The following is a 16,118-nucleotide window of genomic DNA, read 5'->3' as shown; positions in this document are numbered from 1 at the left end:
GAATGTGTCAGTCTGAAGGAGCACTCAGACACACCTTTTAGCCCCACAAAGGAAAATCAGCATTATTTTAAACTTGACAGTGCACTCCAGCAGTTCAGAATGGCTGCTTATTATTCATGGTGAAATTGAAGTTCGGATGTTGTTACTAAAAGAGAGTTGAGTAAAAAAAAAGAAAACGATAAAAACAAGAAGGAGAAGGAAGATTGTGTGTGTGTGTGTGTGTGTGTGTGTGTGTGTGTGTGTGTGTGTGTGTGTGTGTGTGTCGGTCTGCTGTGGAGGTAAAATGAATTGCACCTTGGGGCAAAAAAGGAAAAATCTAAAAAGACTTTTTCTGAAGTTGAACACAAAATCACTGCAACTCCTTCTCTTAACAAGATCATCCCAGACTTTTCTGATGTTCAGCTATCAATGATGTAATGCTCGTCATCTATAGCATCTATCCTTTGCCTGCTCCGGTTGCCTCGGGGCAGGACTGGGGCAGGTTTAAGGCAATGTCTCTGAGACTGTCTCTCTCCTCCGTGATCTCCTGTATGTCCTGTTCAATGAGGGACAGACGGCTCTGCTGCTCTTTAGCGGCCGATTGCAGCTTCTGGATCTTTGAGCCTAGCGTTGGGCTCTCTACACTCCCGCGAAGCATGCTCAGACGGTGCGCTGTCTCGTTCAAGATCCGGTGAAATCGCTCCAGTGGCACATCCCCATCTGGAGGGAGGACAGAAAAAGAAAACGCTGCATAACAGACTTGAAAAAGATCTGTTTTTTTTAGACTGTGGTTTATTAATGGCTGTCCTACTTCACTTATTCAAACAGCACATAACCCAGCATTGTGACCTAATTGCAGTGATTGGATGATTATTCTCTCAAGCACAGTAGAACTGACCACAAAGTGCAAAACCTCACCTTTCTAATGAATTATAAAAATGATTTGACCAAAGAGGACATACAGTAGGTCAGATATATATGTCAGACCTAAAGGAAATGCTGCTCGGACTTGTGCACAGCAGTTATTCGTGTTTTACGGTCTGAGGAGTATTTCCATGTTTAATGAGGCATTAAAAGGCACCGAGCTCTTTAGTGGGCTGATATTTAAGGTATAATGAAAATTTATGGGTTTTATAGACACAGAAGAGCAAAAAGTAGTGACTTACCAATCTTGCTGATTAGCTCAGTTAGTGTAACAGAATAGGCCTCTAGCTGGAGCTTGGCTGCTTCCATATCTTCCTTTACGCTGGCCAGAGACACCCCAGGCTGAGAATTACAAGACATGCTCTAGAAACAGTCTTTTAAGCTGCACGCAGGATGAACAGATCGATATGCATAGATTTTTTCCTTCAAATATGTGTATGGCTGTGTTAAATACCTCTGAGGTAATCTGGGTGTTAGCTCTATCAGTCAGCAACTCCTGCACTGACAGCTGCTCTAAGGCAGAGTCTATATTGGAGCTAAGGTGAGCAGATGCAGTCCTGGTATGCTTAGCCTGGGTCAGAATGGCTTTGGATTCCTAAACACAAAAATGAGGGAAAGGTTAGCAAATGACTACTGGAAATATTCTGAAATGTTTATGAAAAACCACTAAGAGATCTATGGATCTGTGGATTGTGAGTGCTACTTTAATGTTTGCTTAGCTTTTTATTTTATATGTTAGCATGCTAACAATCGCCTAATCAGCATTTAAGTACCGCTGTGATCGGCAATATGTGACAGCATCACATATGGCCTTTTTTGATAGTGAGTAAAAATAAACATCAAAACTGAGTGAAAACATAACAGTCAAACTCCCATCAGTAAAATGAACCTGGTGCCCTCGTAGACAAACTTAAGATTTATACCAGCACAGACTTGGCTAATCAAAAGAGCACCATTAGATGTTAGCCTTAAGGCACAGACACTTAATATCAGCACTTGACAGAACAGCAGTATCATGTGATGAGAACTTGTAGTAGAGAGATGTGGCACTCAAGGAATCCTGATGAGAAATTTTCTGGGGAATTCTGTAATGTCAGAGATGGCGATCGTTACATTTCTTCCTCCAAAGAATCAATAATCTGCAACTGATGCATGCACACAGCTTGGGGTTGGGTTTATGTAGTGGCTGTAAAGTGCATTGGTGGTTGATCTTGGCTGTGTGTTTATCATCTGAATTAGCACAGTAGCTGGTCGGGTGTTGATATGAGCCAAATATGCTGATTGTATTAACACTTCGAATTGAGCTTAAATTAATCCTTGGTGTAAAACGTTGCAAAAAAGTAGGAAAACACAACTTATTTCATAGGGTTTTTTTTCACATTTGACTTGTGATATTATACATGCAGTTTTTATGCCTCAGTGACTATTGAGTTTAAGCTACGGCTCTCCATTAATTCATTGACTGGGACTTTTAAAGTCAAAATAACTTCCCAGAGTTGTTACTCTAGAAGGTCTTTGGGTGAGATTAACTGGAACATTATTATTTGTGACATCATCTAATCAGAAGCTATACTTTTGAACAAATTAGGAATTTTGTTTTGTGTATCACACAAAAAAATGATTGACTTACTGCAAAAATGTTGTCAATTCCACAAATGAGCAATTCTCCAATTAACATCCATCATTTATAATCCCATTTGTTCAGTGTTATGGTTGGAAAAACAAGTATTCACACCTTTACCACAGCATGCGCTTTTTGTTCGGCGTCCTTTGCCGTGCTACTTGAGATGTTGGAGTGTTCCAGAGCTGGTTTAAGCATCTTCTCGGTCTCTGCGACTTTCTTCCTGACATCAGGCAGGATCTTTTCCTCCAAGGGTCTTGCCTTCTTGATTGCAGCCTTGGTCTGCGCCTGTTGACGGGGCCACTGTGTAACCATGCCTGAATGGAGATTCAAGCGGATGGATGTTATTAGGATTAAGGCATAATCAAAGTTGTATTAGATTAAAAAAATATTTGACTAAAAAGGTCACTGTGTACTGGGTGAATTTAATTTTTTTTATCCACTCTTTATTACTCTCTACTATTACTGACTGTCCAAGCAGACAAAATAACCTAAGACTCTCTTTATGTTTCATAAATGTCAATATTTAATTAATGAAGTTTAAGCTAGAACGACTCAAAACATTCTGGCTCTTTCTGTTTTTCTACAGAAGCCGCTATTGTGCTCAATACGTGACAAATGGGTCAAGACATTACAACCGTGATGACATATCTATTATATTAATACACGAGTCTCTGGGTCATACGGTGGTTTTCTTTTCATCTTAGTACTTGACATTTCAATTTAAGCAAAATAATTTAGTTGTACATTCAACAAAAGCAATAATGTACGTCAAAAAGATAGAGGCTTACGTTCTAGTTGTCTGTGAAGAGAGATTGCTTCTGATTCCACCTCTTTGCCTGTCACAACTGATGACAAAGTCACAACTTTTGCTCCGTGAGCTTGAGTTTGCAGCTTTAGTACAAGAGAAGGAGGATAAAGCAAGAAGTCAAGTGTAGTTTATTAAATCTTTGCAATAATGTTTATTGTGTTTCATGTTATATTTTGTTCAATTATTGTGTTTGTAACAAAATATTCTTCTGTAATTTTCTATCTATCTATCTCTCTTCCTTCCATAGATAGGGTAATTGGAAACACTAAATTGCCCATGTGAGTACAAATGGTTGTCTGTGTCTATGTGTTAGCCCTGTGACAGCCTGGTGACCTGTCCAGGGTGTACCCTGCCCCTCGCCCTAAGACAGCTGGGATAGGTTCCAGCAACCCTGAAAAGGATAAGCGGAAGAGAATGGATGGATTTGTATTAGCTGATCTCAAAACGAACAGTGACGACGAACATTACGCCTACGTTGCTGACATTGCACGTACCTTACGTCTCCGTGCACATTGTTGATTGTAAATACTTTTCGCTAAACTCTGGGGTCTGTGAAATGTGTTGTCATGCATATCTATAATTGATTACTTTGCCTTATACAATGAAAATGTAGCTTGCAAAGAAGAAGAACAAAAAATATGTTTATATGACTCATTTCTTTGGTGTTTAAGGTTTTGCTGTATCACTATACGTAGTGATAGAATGAACATAGAAAGAATAACAATAAATTAACATACATTACTGTGTTTTAATAATTCACAGAACTATGCTGTTAACATGGCTAATAACCATCAATACTAGCAAACACTTAGTGTGGTTACCTTGCTGACGTTATTCACGCTTTCCATGCTGTTGTTGACTGTCTGTAGTAAAGGCTCCACCACTTCTCTGACCTTAGCAATGAGACCGTCTTGAGTCTGAACTTGCTGGTCCAGTTCTTTTGTCTGTTTCACCAGGGTCTCACCCCACTACACAAGAAAGGGGATAACAAGAAGCAACAGTTCTATTAGAATAAAGATCTTTTTTTTAATTGCTTTCTCTACTTTTCTCAACTACCACGTACACAAAGGGCACCTTAGCATATTTCTGGGTCATTTAACAGTGTATTCTGCTCAGACATGCTGCTGTGGTAATCACCCCCCCTCCAGAACAACATGTGCCCTGTGAGCAACAGAAGCTGCCAGAATCTTCTCTCCTGTGCCTCAGTGTGCGTCTTTCCTTGCCAAATATTAAATGAGAAAAAAATGAAGTGACATTAACTTCCAATTCCCCATACCTCTATCTCTATATGACCCAAGTTAAACAAACCAGAGTGGTTCCTTATATAAGCAGCACCCACACTAATTAGAATGAAATGATTGATTTATTGGTTCAAAATGCAACAGAATATGCTTGAAATCGTAGTGAAGATTAAACTGACCTCTGTTGTAAAGTTGGTTAGATGTTTGGTTTGGTTGAACTGAGTGTGATCAGCCTCCGGATATGGGCTGGCATCTGTCAGAGCCAGCTGATGTAAGAATGATGTGATGTTACCCAAGGCAAGCTTTAAACCAGCAGCTTCTTCCTCCAGGGCCAGCTGTTCGGCTACAGTATCGTTCACCTGCACCGTCAGGTTCTCCTTCTGCTGCTGCATCTGTGTGATTCTAAAATGAAAGAAGTACAGTAAGAATGTATCAAAACATATAATATATCCCCGATAGGTGGGAAACATATAGAAAAGTTTTTTTTTTTTAAAAAGTTCTTGTCTCTGTTCTACACAACCACCTACGTGCACATGCATGCTAAAAATGTGCTAGTGCTAACTTCTAGCTTCACATTGGCTTTTAACCACACTTTCCAAGGTGAAAGTCCTCTTCTAAAGCCACTGCACATTCTGTCTCTTTCTTCATTCTCCTCTTACAAGTCTCCTGTCATGAACTAGATTTTCTACAGCAAACGGTTCCCAGATGCAGTGCAGGAGTTCTCTCACTGAACATTTACATAAAAATATGGTGATACTGATATCAAAACATGATTGACTTACTGACAGACTGACTGAAGTCCAAAACATGTAGTCTATTTCAGCTTTAATGTAAAATATTATGGGTCATTTATAAGTGTTCATATAGTGAGATACTATACTACAGGATCATTCGAATGTCACATATACTGTAAATCATTTTCCAAATAATAAGATGATCACAGCGTGCAATACTGAATGCAATAACAACCTTGAAACTAATTTAAAAAGTGCTTTTTTAATTAGTATGCGAGACAAATGTTTTTCTTTTGAATCGTGTGAACACAAAAGCTCATGCAGCAAAATTTCAGCCTTCTGTATTATCCTGTTTAATAAAAAGCCAACTTAAAAAGACAAAAAGTGAAAATAAAAAAATGGGTTGATTATATACAACAGCAGCTTTATACTGCTGAGGGATAGCTCAGTAGATAAAGTGATCACCCCATGGTTGGAAGGGTTGGGGGTTCAAATCCACTGAACGGCTACCATGAGGTACCCCTGAGCAAGGTACCGTCCCTACACACTGCTCCCCAGGTGCTAGATTGGTGGCAGCCCACTGAGTTGATGGGTTAAATGCAGAGAGAAACATACATTATTATTTATTTTGCAACCTATCTGACCCAGACACATTATCATATAATGCTGTATATTATGATGCATCAGTTGCAGAAACTGATGCACCAGTGAAATTAGTGTTAAAGAGTTTCCTTGTGTTTTAGACTTTATTTGCAAGAATGTACAGGACGTATACAGAGGTCCTCGTTTCTAAATTTAAAAGAAAGACGACCCACACAACAACTTGATGTCTCTCCCCTTCTCTCTGCTGTCTCAGAAACCCCCCTTCTTCCTGTAGAGCTGACTTCACTTTGCACTCAGCAGTAGGAGGTACTTGGCAGAGGGAGAGGAAATGGTAGGTGACATCAGTGTTAAAGAGGTGTGTTTGACTTTGTGACTTATGCTCTTTCTTTGACCAGCATGCAGTTTGCTGCTTGCTGCGGCTCAGTCACACTAGAGCAAAAATAGGACTTCGATTGAGAATAAGAGAATAAGCAAACATTTGCTGTTTAATTTATAAAACTGGACAGTTTTCCAACAAATGTCAGTCAGTGTGAAGCAGTCTGGAGTTCGTTTTGTCTCTTTGCAATAGAGGACTGAACTGAGTCGGTTACCAGCCAGTTGTATTCTGGTTATATTTCTGTTTATAGAGAGATGTGCCTATGTCATTTTGCATTAAAGTATCTGTCCTGAAGCATCTATTTGTGGAGGAACTTCTGCTTCTGTCAATGAGGTTCTGACGGCAGTCAGGATACATTTTAAATGTTAATTTCTGTGTCTGTAGACCGATTAATTCCCCTATTATTGCAAATAAAATGGAACGGATTACCAATGGTTACATTCAACTGCAGACTCACAGTTGATGCGTGAAAGTCATTTTAAAAAGTGCAAATAACTGCAGATGGTCACAGATCTAATCTCCAACTTCCAGGAAAACATTTCAGAGAGGTCTTAAGTTAAATGCAATAGTTTTTGTTGTGTCCAGTCTCCAACCATTGTTTATCCTGATGTGACTGTAGCATCAGAAATGGTTTGAGATGGTTCGAGCATCTTTGTAAAGCTATTCATAAAATTCTTCCTTTGCTCATGGTTTCGCATCCCCTCCATGTTTATTGTTATTTCCCCAACATCAGAGAAAAGAGCTTGTATAGTTAACTTGCTTTCTCTCCCTTGCAGCACTGTGCACAATATCTTGAGAGTGACATGAGCACATGAATTGCTTGTATGTAGTATAGTACATACAGCAAAAGTATGAATGCGCTGTGTTATCAGAGCACAGCTTTCAGGGTGGCTTTATATATGTGTGTGTCACTACACTTTTATTCTCCGCAGTCAAGACTTCTTGTGTGTGTGTGTGTGTGTGTGTGTGTGTGTGTGTGTGTGTGTGTGTGTGTATAAGACATCTGAGTCTCCTGAAGTTCTCCATGAAAGAATAAACCTGGCCGCATAAGATATCCCCAACAACAAATCCATTTGTACCGCTGTAATTGGTCACTACGTTAAATACAGCAAGGCTCAAAGAGCCCAACCTAATGCACAAATTTAATTTTTGTCCCTTCTGCCTTATCTCTTTCCCCACTCAGTGATTAATTTCATACTTTTATGTCTTCATTCAAAGATCCTCAAAGGCATGTTTTAAACCTATAGGGAGCCTTTCTTCATCAGAACAAGAAAACAGCCTGCTAGTGTGAAACTATGCAAATATATCACTCTGTGTTGTGAGAAAAAGAAAAGAAAAGGGAGGGGCAAAAAATGACTGCAGAATAAAAACTGCAACAGTAACTGTAGCTGCTTTTATTAAGAGATCTGAAACATGACTGGGGTTTCAACTAGACACTACATGTCTGCACAGATTTTACAAGACAGACTGGCTGGAAAGCTGTGGTTTAAGCTTTTAACGGTGACCTAGCATTGGCTAAAAATCATTTTTTGCTTATTTTCAGTGATTTAACTTTTCACTTTGCAATAAGGATGTACAAAATTGCCCCGAGACCTGGTGACATTTCTACTGGATGGTTCTGACTATGTTCAAAAAACCAGAAAAGGCAGTGAACTGCTGTTCAGTTTGTTATTTAAATTATTCTTCAACATTCTACTTTATGTAAAAGCTCAATCAGAAAGTAATAATATCTCCAAAAAACATGCAGGAAGGTAAAAACAAGTACGCAGTTTCCCACTAAAATGTAAAGTCCATTAATGTAGCTCAAAGTTGTGCTGAACAAGTGCTACTACCCCTTTGCTGTTGATGATTACAAACACTGAGGTGAATTGTTTCTAACAGTTGCAGTGCTGCCGAGTACTAGTGATACAGACCTTTTGTTGGAGACAGGTTGAATACCTTTGTCATTTTCTGATTGGGTAGCTTCCTGCCTATAAAATGCCTCTGATCTGCTTAAGTGCCACCACATGGGGAAATATGTGTGGGAAATGCAATTTTATGCTGCCCATCTGTGCGTAAACTGCTCACTTTGCATCCTATAAAGCGACACACAAACGCACGCAGACACACACACACACGCGAGCACGCACACAGTGCTGCAGTGCTCCGAAGATGAACACAACTCCTCTGAATCAAGCTGACTACTGGTAGAAGGGAGTAATCAATTTGGAGCTCCTCACTTCTTGCTCTCATCATGGCCACCGGAGGGCTTTTTGCATCATTCTGTCTAGCATCCAGGATAATCCTCAGAGCAATCACACGCTAGGAGATGCAGCAAGCGTGTGGCAAATCCAAGAAAGCAATAGGCTTACAGTTGAGAGAAGCTGTCTCCCTGTGGCTAAATGTCTTACTCCTTAACTCTAGTGTGCTTTAAGAGGCAGCAGCAAAGAAGAGGACCTTGAGCTATAATACAGTGATAGGTGCACTTTGTTATATACACACACATGGCAAAAGCGCAATAATCCAGGGAGTTGTAGAATGCTTTATGTGAATGTGAATTCATACAAAGCATTGTTTCTGCCTGTGCATGTCTACAAGAGCATATGTTTGTCTTTGTGCTCACTGCTCCGTTAGGTTCCTGATGTACTCCTCTGTAGAGTTGTCCTGCAGTAGATCCATCAGTGAGCTATAGGTCTGCTTTGAGGCTCTTACTGCCCTGTCGGCTATAGCCTCGATGTGGTCCGCTGTTTCCCTGTGACTACCAGAAGAAGAAGAAGAAGAAATAAAAAAAGTTAAATAATGTAAAAGAGGAATAAAAAGAGCATTACAGAACAGTAGAGTACTGCAGCTGCTGCAAGGAAAGAGAAAAATGGATTTCCACTCTGGATATTTTTAACTAGAACAAAGGTGTGACTCTAAAGCGCCGAGAGCATCGATTCACAGTAACCTAACCACAATGTATTTGACAAGCTAAAAGCCGGGAGTGATGAAGCTCCGTAAATTACTATTGCGGTCTTTGCTTTTAACTGACAACTCAAAGTCCATTGACCTAACTTACCTTTTCATTAGCACCTGTGAGTCATTGACCATAATGTTCCATTTGTTGGGTCGTGACACTGCCTCAAAAGGAATGAGCTGTGAAAAAGGTAGTGAGAGAAAGCGACATACTGAGCAAATGACAAAAAAAGTACAGCTCTGGTCTTGGAATGGCTCTAAGCTGTTTGGACGTGTTTAATTAAATCATATGAGGTCACGTAATTTAAAGGATTTTTCACACTTCAGCTGATTATTTTTAAAAGTGTTTTTGACACAGTGCTGTTTGCAATCAGAGAAATTTTCATTTGTGTGAAAACTGTGTGTTTCTGAGAGTTATTCAGAAAAATACAGCATTGCGCTAAAATCTTGAACCACCTCTCATTTCTTTATATTTTGCTAGAAAACTAAAAATAGCTGCATTGATTTATTCAAATAGGGTAATCATGGAAAAACAGCACATGAGGAAAAAACTGAGTTTGAAAGTCAATATTTGGCATGGACACAAAACACAGCCTGAACTCTCTCTGGCAGCTTTCTTTAAGTCAGGGGTCTCCAACTCCAGGCCTCGAGGGCCGGTGTCCTGCAGCTTTAAATCTGTCCTTGATCCAACACAGCTGATTTAATAATAATAATAATAATAATAATAATGGATTGGATTTATATAGCGCTTTTCAAGGCACCCAAAGCGCTTTACAATGCCACTATTCATTCACTCTCGCATTCACACACTGGTGGAGGCAAGCTACAGTTGTAGCCACAGCTGCCCTGGGGCATACTGACAGAAGCGAGGCTGCCATATCGCGCCATCGGCCCTTCTGGCCAACACCAGTAAGCAGTAGGGTAAAGTGTCTTGCACAAGGACACAACGACCAGGACAGAGAGCCCGGGGATCGAACCGGCGACCTTCCAGTTACGGATGCGCTTCCTGAGCCACGGTCGCCCCAATTTAAATGGCTAAATGACATGTCCTGAAGCTCTCGTAGCCTGGTAATGAATTAATCATTTGATTCAGGTGTGTTGACCCAGGGTGATATCTAAAACCTGCAGGACACCGGCCCTCGAGGCCTGGAGTTGGACACCCTTCAGGAAAAGTTCTCCAGGCTTCCCGAAGGACATTTCAAAGCTCTTCACTGGATGTGAGCTACCTTTTGTTCTGTTCTTTGTCTACCAGTTGCTTTCCACATTGTATTGCATGATGGCTCAAAATCCACACTTGTCCTCGTTCAAAGGTTTATCATTTCTGATAAGATCTGAACCACCTCTGAATTAAACGTAGCCATAAACCATGACAGTACCTCCGCCGTGTTTTACAGATGAAAACAGATGCTCAGTGGTGTACCTCCCCCTGAACCTGTCTGTACATATTGACTGTTAGATAATGATTTGAGCAAAAAGTTTTAATTTGGGTTCTCATATGAACATTAAAAAATTTAAAAGACTGTCTTGAAAATACAAACCCCAAAATAGAAACTCAGTACATCAAAAATAAATGAACTTCTATTTATTGACATGTACAGTTCTGCCCTGTTTTTTTTTTATTATTTTGCAATATTTGTCATATTCGACAAAGATTTAAATACAAAATGCAGATTTATTAGATCTACTTTTAAATACATCAATTCCTTTTTCACAGAGGATTAGATATGGTTGGATAGTTTAGACCTTTGTCTAATATTACATTATGACTGATGATCTTAAACATGTAAGTGTAACAAATATTGCAAAAAGAAAAATGACAAAAGAAAGAAATCAAAAAGGGGGCGTAAACTATTTTACAGCACTGCACGTTAGAAAAGTTGTGATCAGCGAAACAAACCAGAGATTTTCTGGGATTTTGAATGAGCCTAAATACATGATCAGCGTTACAAAATGACCTGTGAACATAAGAGCTTTGTCATTTTGGGCTGTGACTGTCTGCATTCTTGCTCCACGTGGAAAAGAATTGCTGGTGAAGTTGAGAAATGTGATTGTGAGACTTCACAACACTGGAAAAGAATACAGCAAGATTTATGGCCAACTTAAAAATCAGTCGAAACAGTTTCAACAGTAATCAGAGGTACAGTACATGCCCTAGTACTACAAATCAGGATCCTTTTAAATGAGGTAGTACTTACACAATCTAAAAAACCCCAGACAAATGAAACCTTCAGACTTGGCACATGGGTTATCAGTAAAAAATTTGATTTTCTGTGACAGCTCAGAGAGCAAGCAACTCTCTTGCTTTCTCTCTGGCACAACACCGCAAGATCAAATTTGACTTAATTAACAATAAACAGGGAAAAGAAAAAAAAGTTTAATGAACATGGGGAGTGATGGTCATATAAGACCAGGATCAATTTGTCCAATGTATTTGGTAAGAACAAGGCCAGGACTACCAGAATGAACACACAGAAGTAAACACATGATGATGATGATGATATGATTATATGAGTCCAAAAAGGTGTTGGGGGGGATTTGTTTTATAGCTGGAACCCCAAATATGCAAGACTATTAATAAAATAGCAGTAAAAAGTGTAATTATGGCCTCATTTGAGTCCAAAGACAGTCTTTTTAAAGATGTGGGTGGACACAGAAAGCATTATAAATAAGGCTTGAAGCTCAGTAATGGAATACTTAGAGCTTTGTTGTATTGAGTGCCTACTGTGTGGGATATATTTACAATGTAACGCCTGTAAGGTAATACAATTGCGAATCAGCTGACATGAAAGTTATATTGCACTGGAGAGTACTCAATACTTTTGCATGTTTATATAATGAACCTCCTTGTATAAATGTATGTAATCAAGCAGGTTCAAAGCAGGGGCATATGGGGGGGAGGGGTCCTAAAAAGGTCTGAAATTGCCTGAAGTTTTGTCTTAATAAATGTAGTGTTTATACGGTTGAAACCAGAGTCCTTCCCAGAGTGGCATTCAATTTGAAAAAATGCAAACAAAACGGGCAAACTGAATCAACAATTGACACACAAGCATTTTTCTTCATTTTAGTGGAAGGGAGGTGGCCGCTGTGCTTATTAATATGAAATTACATTGCTGTTGCTTCAGGCATACCCAGGTGATAAGCACAATGGACACACACACACGCGCACACACACGCAATCAGAAATAGAGAGTTATATATTGGCAAAACAAGCTCACTCATCTCTCCAAACCTAAATAACATGGCAGGAGTATCTATAATAAATTCCTGCAAGCGTCATGAAGAGACCGTGAAAAGCCTTGAGGCAGGTGAAGAACAAGTTGTTAATTTTAGCGTCCATCAACATCTTTGGGTTTTTGTTTCAGAGGGAGGAGTGTGCCACTCATATGGAGAAGGGTGGGGGTGTGAGGGGGTGGAGTTATGGTTTTGCCTGGGGGGAATCTTTGTGGATCTACACAAAAGAGCAGCATCTAGCAAGGTAAACTGCAACCTCCCACACTAAAGACAATAAAAAAAATAATAAAAAAAACATGCTACATACAGTGTCAGCATGCTAGCACACAGTATATAATGCAATGGCTTAAAAGACTGATTATTGCTTACAGTAATATTTATAGTACTTGATTTAATATAAGCATATGCTTGAGCTATCATGTGCAATACCTTCTAACCCAGATAACAATAAAAATGTTCCAAAGAGGTTAGTTTGATGTTAGGACTGCTTGTTTTTGTCAATCTTCCCTCCAAAAAGTTCTAAGGAGGGCTACTTTTGATCAATTTCAAATTCCCACTACCAAACTTTGCTACACATTTGATACACTGCAGTATTATTCTCTGTCTAGCTCGCCTTGTTAAATCACTGGTTATCTAACTGGGAGTGGGCTTTCACTGTGAGGCACACAGGCACTCTACAGGGGTCGTGTATAACCGGTGGAAAACGTGCCGTGAGACTGAGTAGAACGAGTATGAATTATGCAAAGACAGTAAACAAGCAGGACTTTGCTGATGCTGCTGTGCTGACCTTTGGTGAATCTGTTATTGTTAATGTCATTCATGTAAGCTCACATTTGGATTCACTGGCAAAGGGGACTTTCTTTTTCTCCCAATCATTCACTCATACTATTGATTTTGACATTTTTTCTTCCTTTGTGGTGTGAAGGCCACTACCGGTGCTGTGAAACCACTCAGCTTAGCAGTATCTTAACTAAATCTTGTCTTGTTTAACTAATTTTGTTAAGTTTCTGCAATGCTGGCCTGCTGCTTGTGCTAACGTTTCCACACAGAGTGCTATGAAGTACCCCTTTAAAACCAGTGGTATATCTATGATTTGGCACTAAGAAAGCCTAAGTCTTTACTTAGAATACCAATTTAAAATTTGACAATAGTGCATAGTTATGCTTAGGTCTGCTGTTCTGCTGGAAACCTGGGGCACGGCAATATTCATCACAGCTGAACAATGGCTGCAGGTTGATTTACTTCATGAAGTCTGTGATGGATAGCTCAGATCCACATGTCATCAGTTTTCTTCAGTGAAACTGTACAGAAACAACCGAAGGAAATTTGTACTGCAGAGTTAGCATAGTCAGTGCTACGAGCGGTTCCCACTTGAATACAAACCTTAGACATGATGCAGCACCATAAGCGCCCCTTCACTTGTCAGAACCTGTGTTTTTGTTAATGTTTCTAAATCTACAAACTCTATTTTTATCCTGGAAATAATCAGATTTTTAGTCGTGACACACTCACAGCCCACTCACAGGCCACTTTATTAGGTACAGGTGCACATCTAATCAGCCAATTACATGGCAGTAAGTCAGTGCATTTAGACATATTGTCATAGTCAACACCACCTGCTGAATATCAAATGAAACATCAGAATGGGAAGAAAGGTGATTTAAGAGACTTTGAATGTGGTGTGGTTGTTGGTGCCAGATCAGCTGGTCTGAGTATTTTACAAACTCCTGATGTACTGGGATTTTTTCCTGAGCAATCGCCTCAAGGGTTTACAGAGAATACTCCAGTAAGACACAGCTCTCTGGTTTGAAAATGCCTTATTCATGCCAGAGGTCAGAGGCGAATGGTCATGCTGCTTCAAGGCAACAGAAAATCCAATAGCTTCTTATTACAAAAAGGTATGTAGCAGTGTTAATTCTGACAGCAAATGTTTGTTTAGTTTTTTAGTCAATCTTTGGACTACAATTTAATTTAGTTTCAGTCATAATTAAGGCATCTAAATTCTATTAGCTTTAGTCAACTAAAGATTAAGATTTTAGTAGACAGAATCTTAAGTTAGTTTCCTCCGTGATTTCTATCCTTCTCTCTAACCTTACCGCACAAGGAGATTACTTCAGTTTAGATCATTTCCAAAACCCATTCCACCTTCCTGCACAACTTAATTAGTTCTGATTGGATCTTGTCTCTCCAGAATCCTTTCAGCAAAATTGTCATCATCATCAATGTCATCATCGTTTTCTTCCTTGTGTGTTCGTTTTTATTTAGTTATTGTCTTGTATTTGTCAGGAAAAACAGGTCGGTGACAAAAATGAAATTATTTTATTAACACACAACATGCCAAGACTGGAAGCAGATGAGCTGCAGCAGCAGAAGACCACACTGGGTGAACTCTCACAGGAAAACTGAGGCTACAGTTCACACAGGCTTGTCAGACAGCAACTATATTTCCTGATCTGATGAGTCTCAATTTCTGCTGCAGCAACTGGATGGTGGGCTCAGATTTTGGAGTAGCCCACATAAAAGGATGGATCCATCCTGCCTCGTACCAACAGAGGCTGGAGATTCACTTCATGGAACAAAATCCAAGGAACGTTTCCAGCACCTTGTTGAATCTATGCTATAAAGAATTAAGGCAGTTTGGAAACCCAAAGGGTGTCCAAAGTGGTGCTAGCAAGTCATAACTGATAAAGTGTTTGAGGTGGCTACAATACTGAGGACAAAGTGTACATTTAGGTCACCTACCATATTGTCCAGGTCTTGTGTTGCCTGCTTCAGTTGTTTCTGAGACACTCTGATCATGTGTAGAGTGTCTGTGAAGGTCTGACACACAGCCCCGCTGCTTTCATCCTTCCTCCTCTCCTTCCCCTCTTCCTCTGTCATGCTGATGCTGCAGTTCAAAGAAGATGTAATGCCATGCAGCTGGGCTAAAAGTGTGCCTGTAGAAGCTTCCAGCAAGGAAAATTGTTTTATTAAGGCCTCCCGTGCCTCTGTAAGAACAAAGCAAATAAAACCACGTTAAGTCTTTCATGGATTTCTTCACCAAGAATACCATTCTTCCAACTCTTTGTAGCTGGAAAGCCGTATTTTGACACATCTCTCATTCTCGGCTCCCTCATTTACTGTGTTAATTCATGTGAGGACTCTCATCCATTCTACATATCGGTAGTCAGAATAAGCAGAACCATATGGAAATTTATCCAGATGCTCGTATTTTTTTTTTGCAATTTCACTTTGTTTGCTGTCGTGTTTCTAATTTAACTGGCTGCAAAGGCATTTTACAGAACAATTAGTACAATCTGTCCGCTTTGTTGCTTCATTTTGGGACATGCTTTACTTGTAGCTTTGACTCCGTGTCTGATAAAATGAGAAGGAAGGAGCTTGTGTGTGCCCACACAGCGAGTCCGTTGATTCCACATACTCATTAAATCATTACTGGGTCATCCAGTGCCTTAAAGAGCACGACTGGTAACAACGTGTGTGTGTGTATATATAGCGTGGGTGATGGGAGGGCGATTGTTGGGCAACTGTTATCATGATTGCAACTATAATCATAATAAGCAGGGATTAGCGATGCCCTGGCTGTCATATAAACAGGGATTAAGTTGGTCACACGGCGCCCTGTTCTATATTGTTATGATTTGTCTCCATTTGGCTTGTGCAGCTG

The 16,118-nt window shown here is 39.8% G+C and overlaps 1 protein-coding gene across 1 annotated transcript in view; it reads right to left on the bottom strand.

Moving 5' to 3' along the window:
- Positions 1-212: 212 nt before the first annotated feature.
- The window catches only part of lamc3 (laminin, gamma 3), a 133,517-nt gene continuing 117,611 nt past the window's right edge, over positions 213-16,118 (bottom strand). The window contains exons 19-28 of the mRNA XM_026173353.2: positions 15,197-15,441; positions 9,327-9,403; positions 8,892-9,026; positions 4,756-4,978; positions 4,157-4,303; positions 3,316-3,418; positions 2,639-2,841; positions 1,358-1,498; positions 1,146-1,245; positions 213-699 (exon numbers count right to left, since the gene is read on the bottom strand). Of these exons, the coding sequence (XP_026029138.2) occupies positions 437-699; positions 1,146-1,245; positions 1,358-1,498; positions 2,639-2,841; positions 3,316-3,418; positions 4,157-4,303; positions 4,756-4,978; positions 8,892-9,026; positions 9,327-9,403; positions 15,197-15,441 (1,637 nt within the window). The 3' untranslated portion in view covers positions 213-436. The remainder of the gene's footprint in view (positions 700-1,145; positions 1,246-1,357; positions 1,499-2,638; positions 2,842-3,315; positions 3,419-4,156; positions 4,304-4,755; positions 4,979-8,891; positions 9,027-9,326; positions 9,404-15,196; positions 15,442-16,118) is intronic.

The sequence above is a fragment of the Astatotilapia calliptera genome, chromosome 7 (genome assembly GCF_964374335.1).
Source record: "Astatotilapia calliptera chromosome 7, fAstCal68.1, whole genome shotgun sequence".
NCBI lineage: Eukaryota > Metazoa > Chordata > Actinopteri > Cichliformes > Cichlidae > Astatotilapia > Astatotilapia calliptera.
This window is presented reverse-complemented; position numbering and strand designations above follow the sequence as displayed.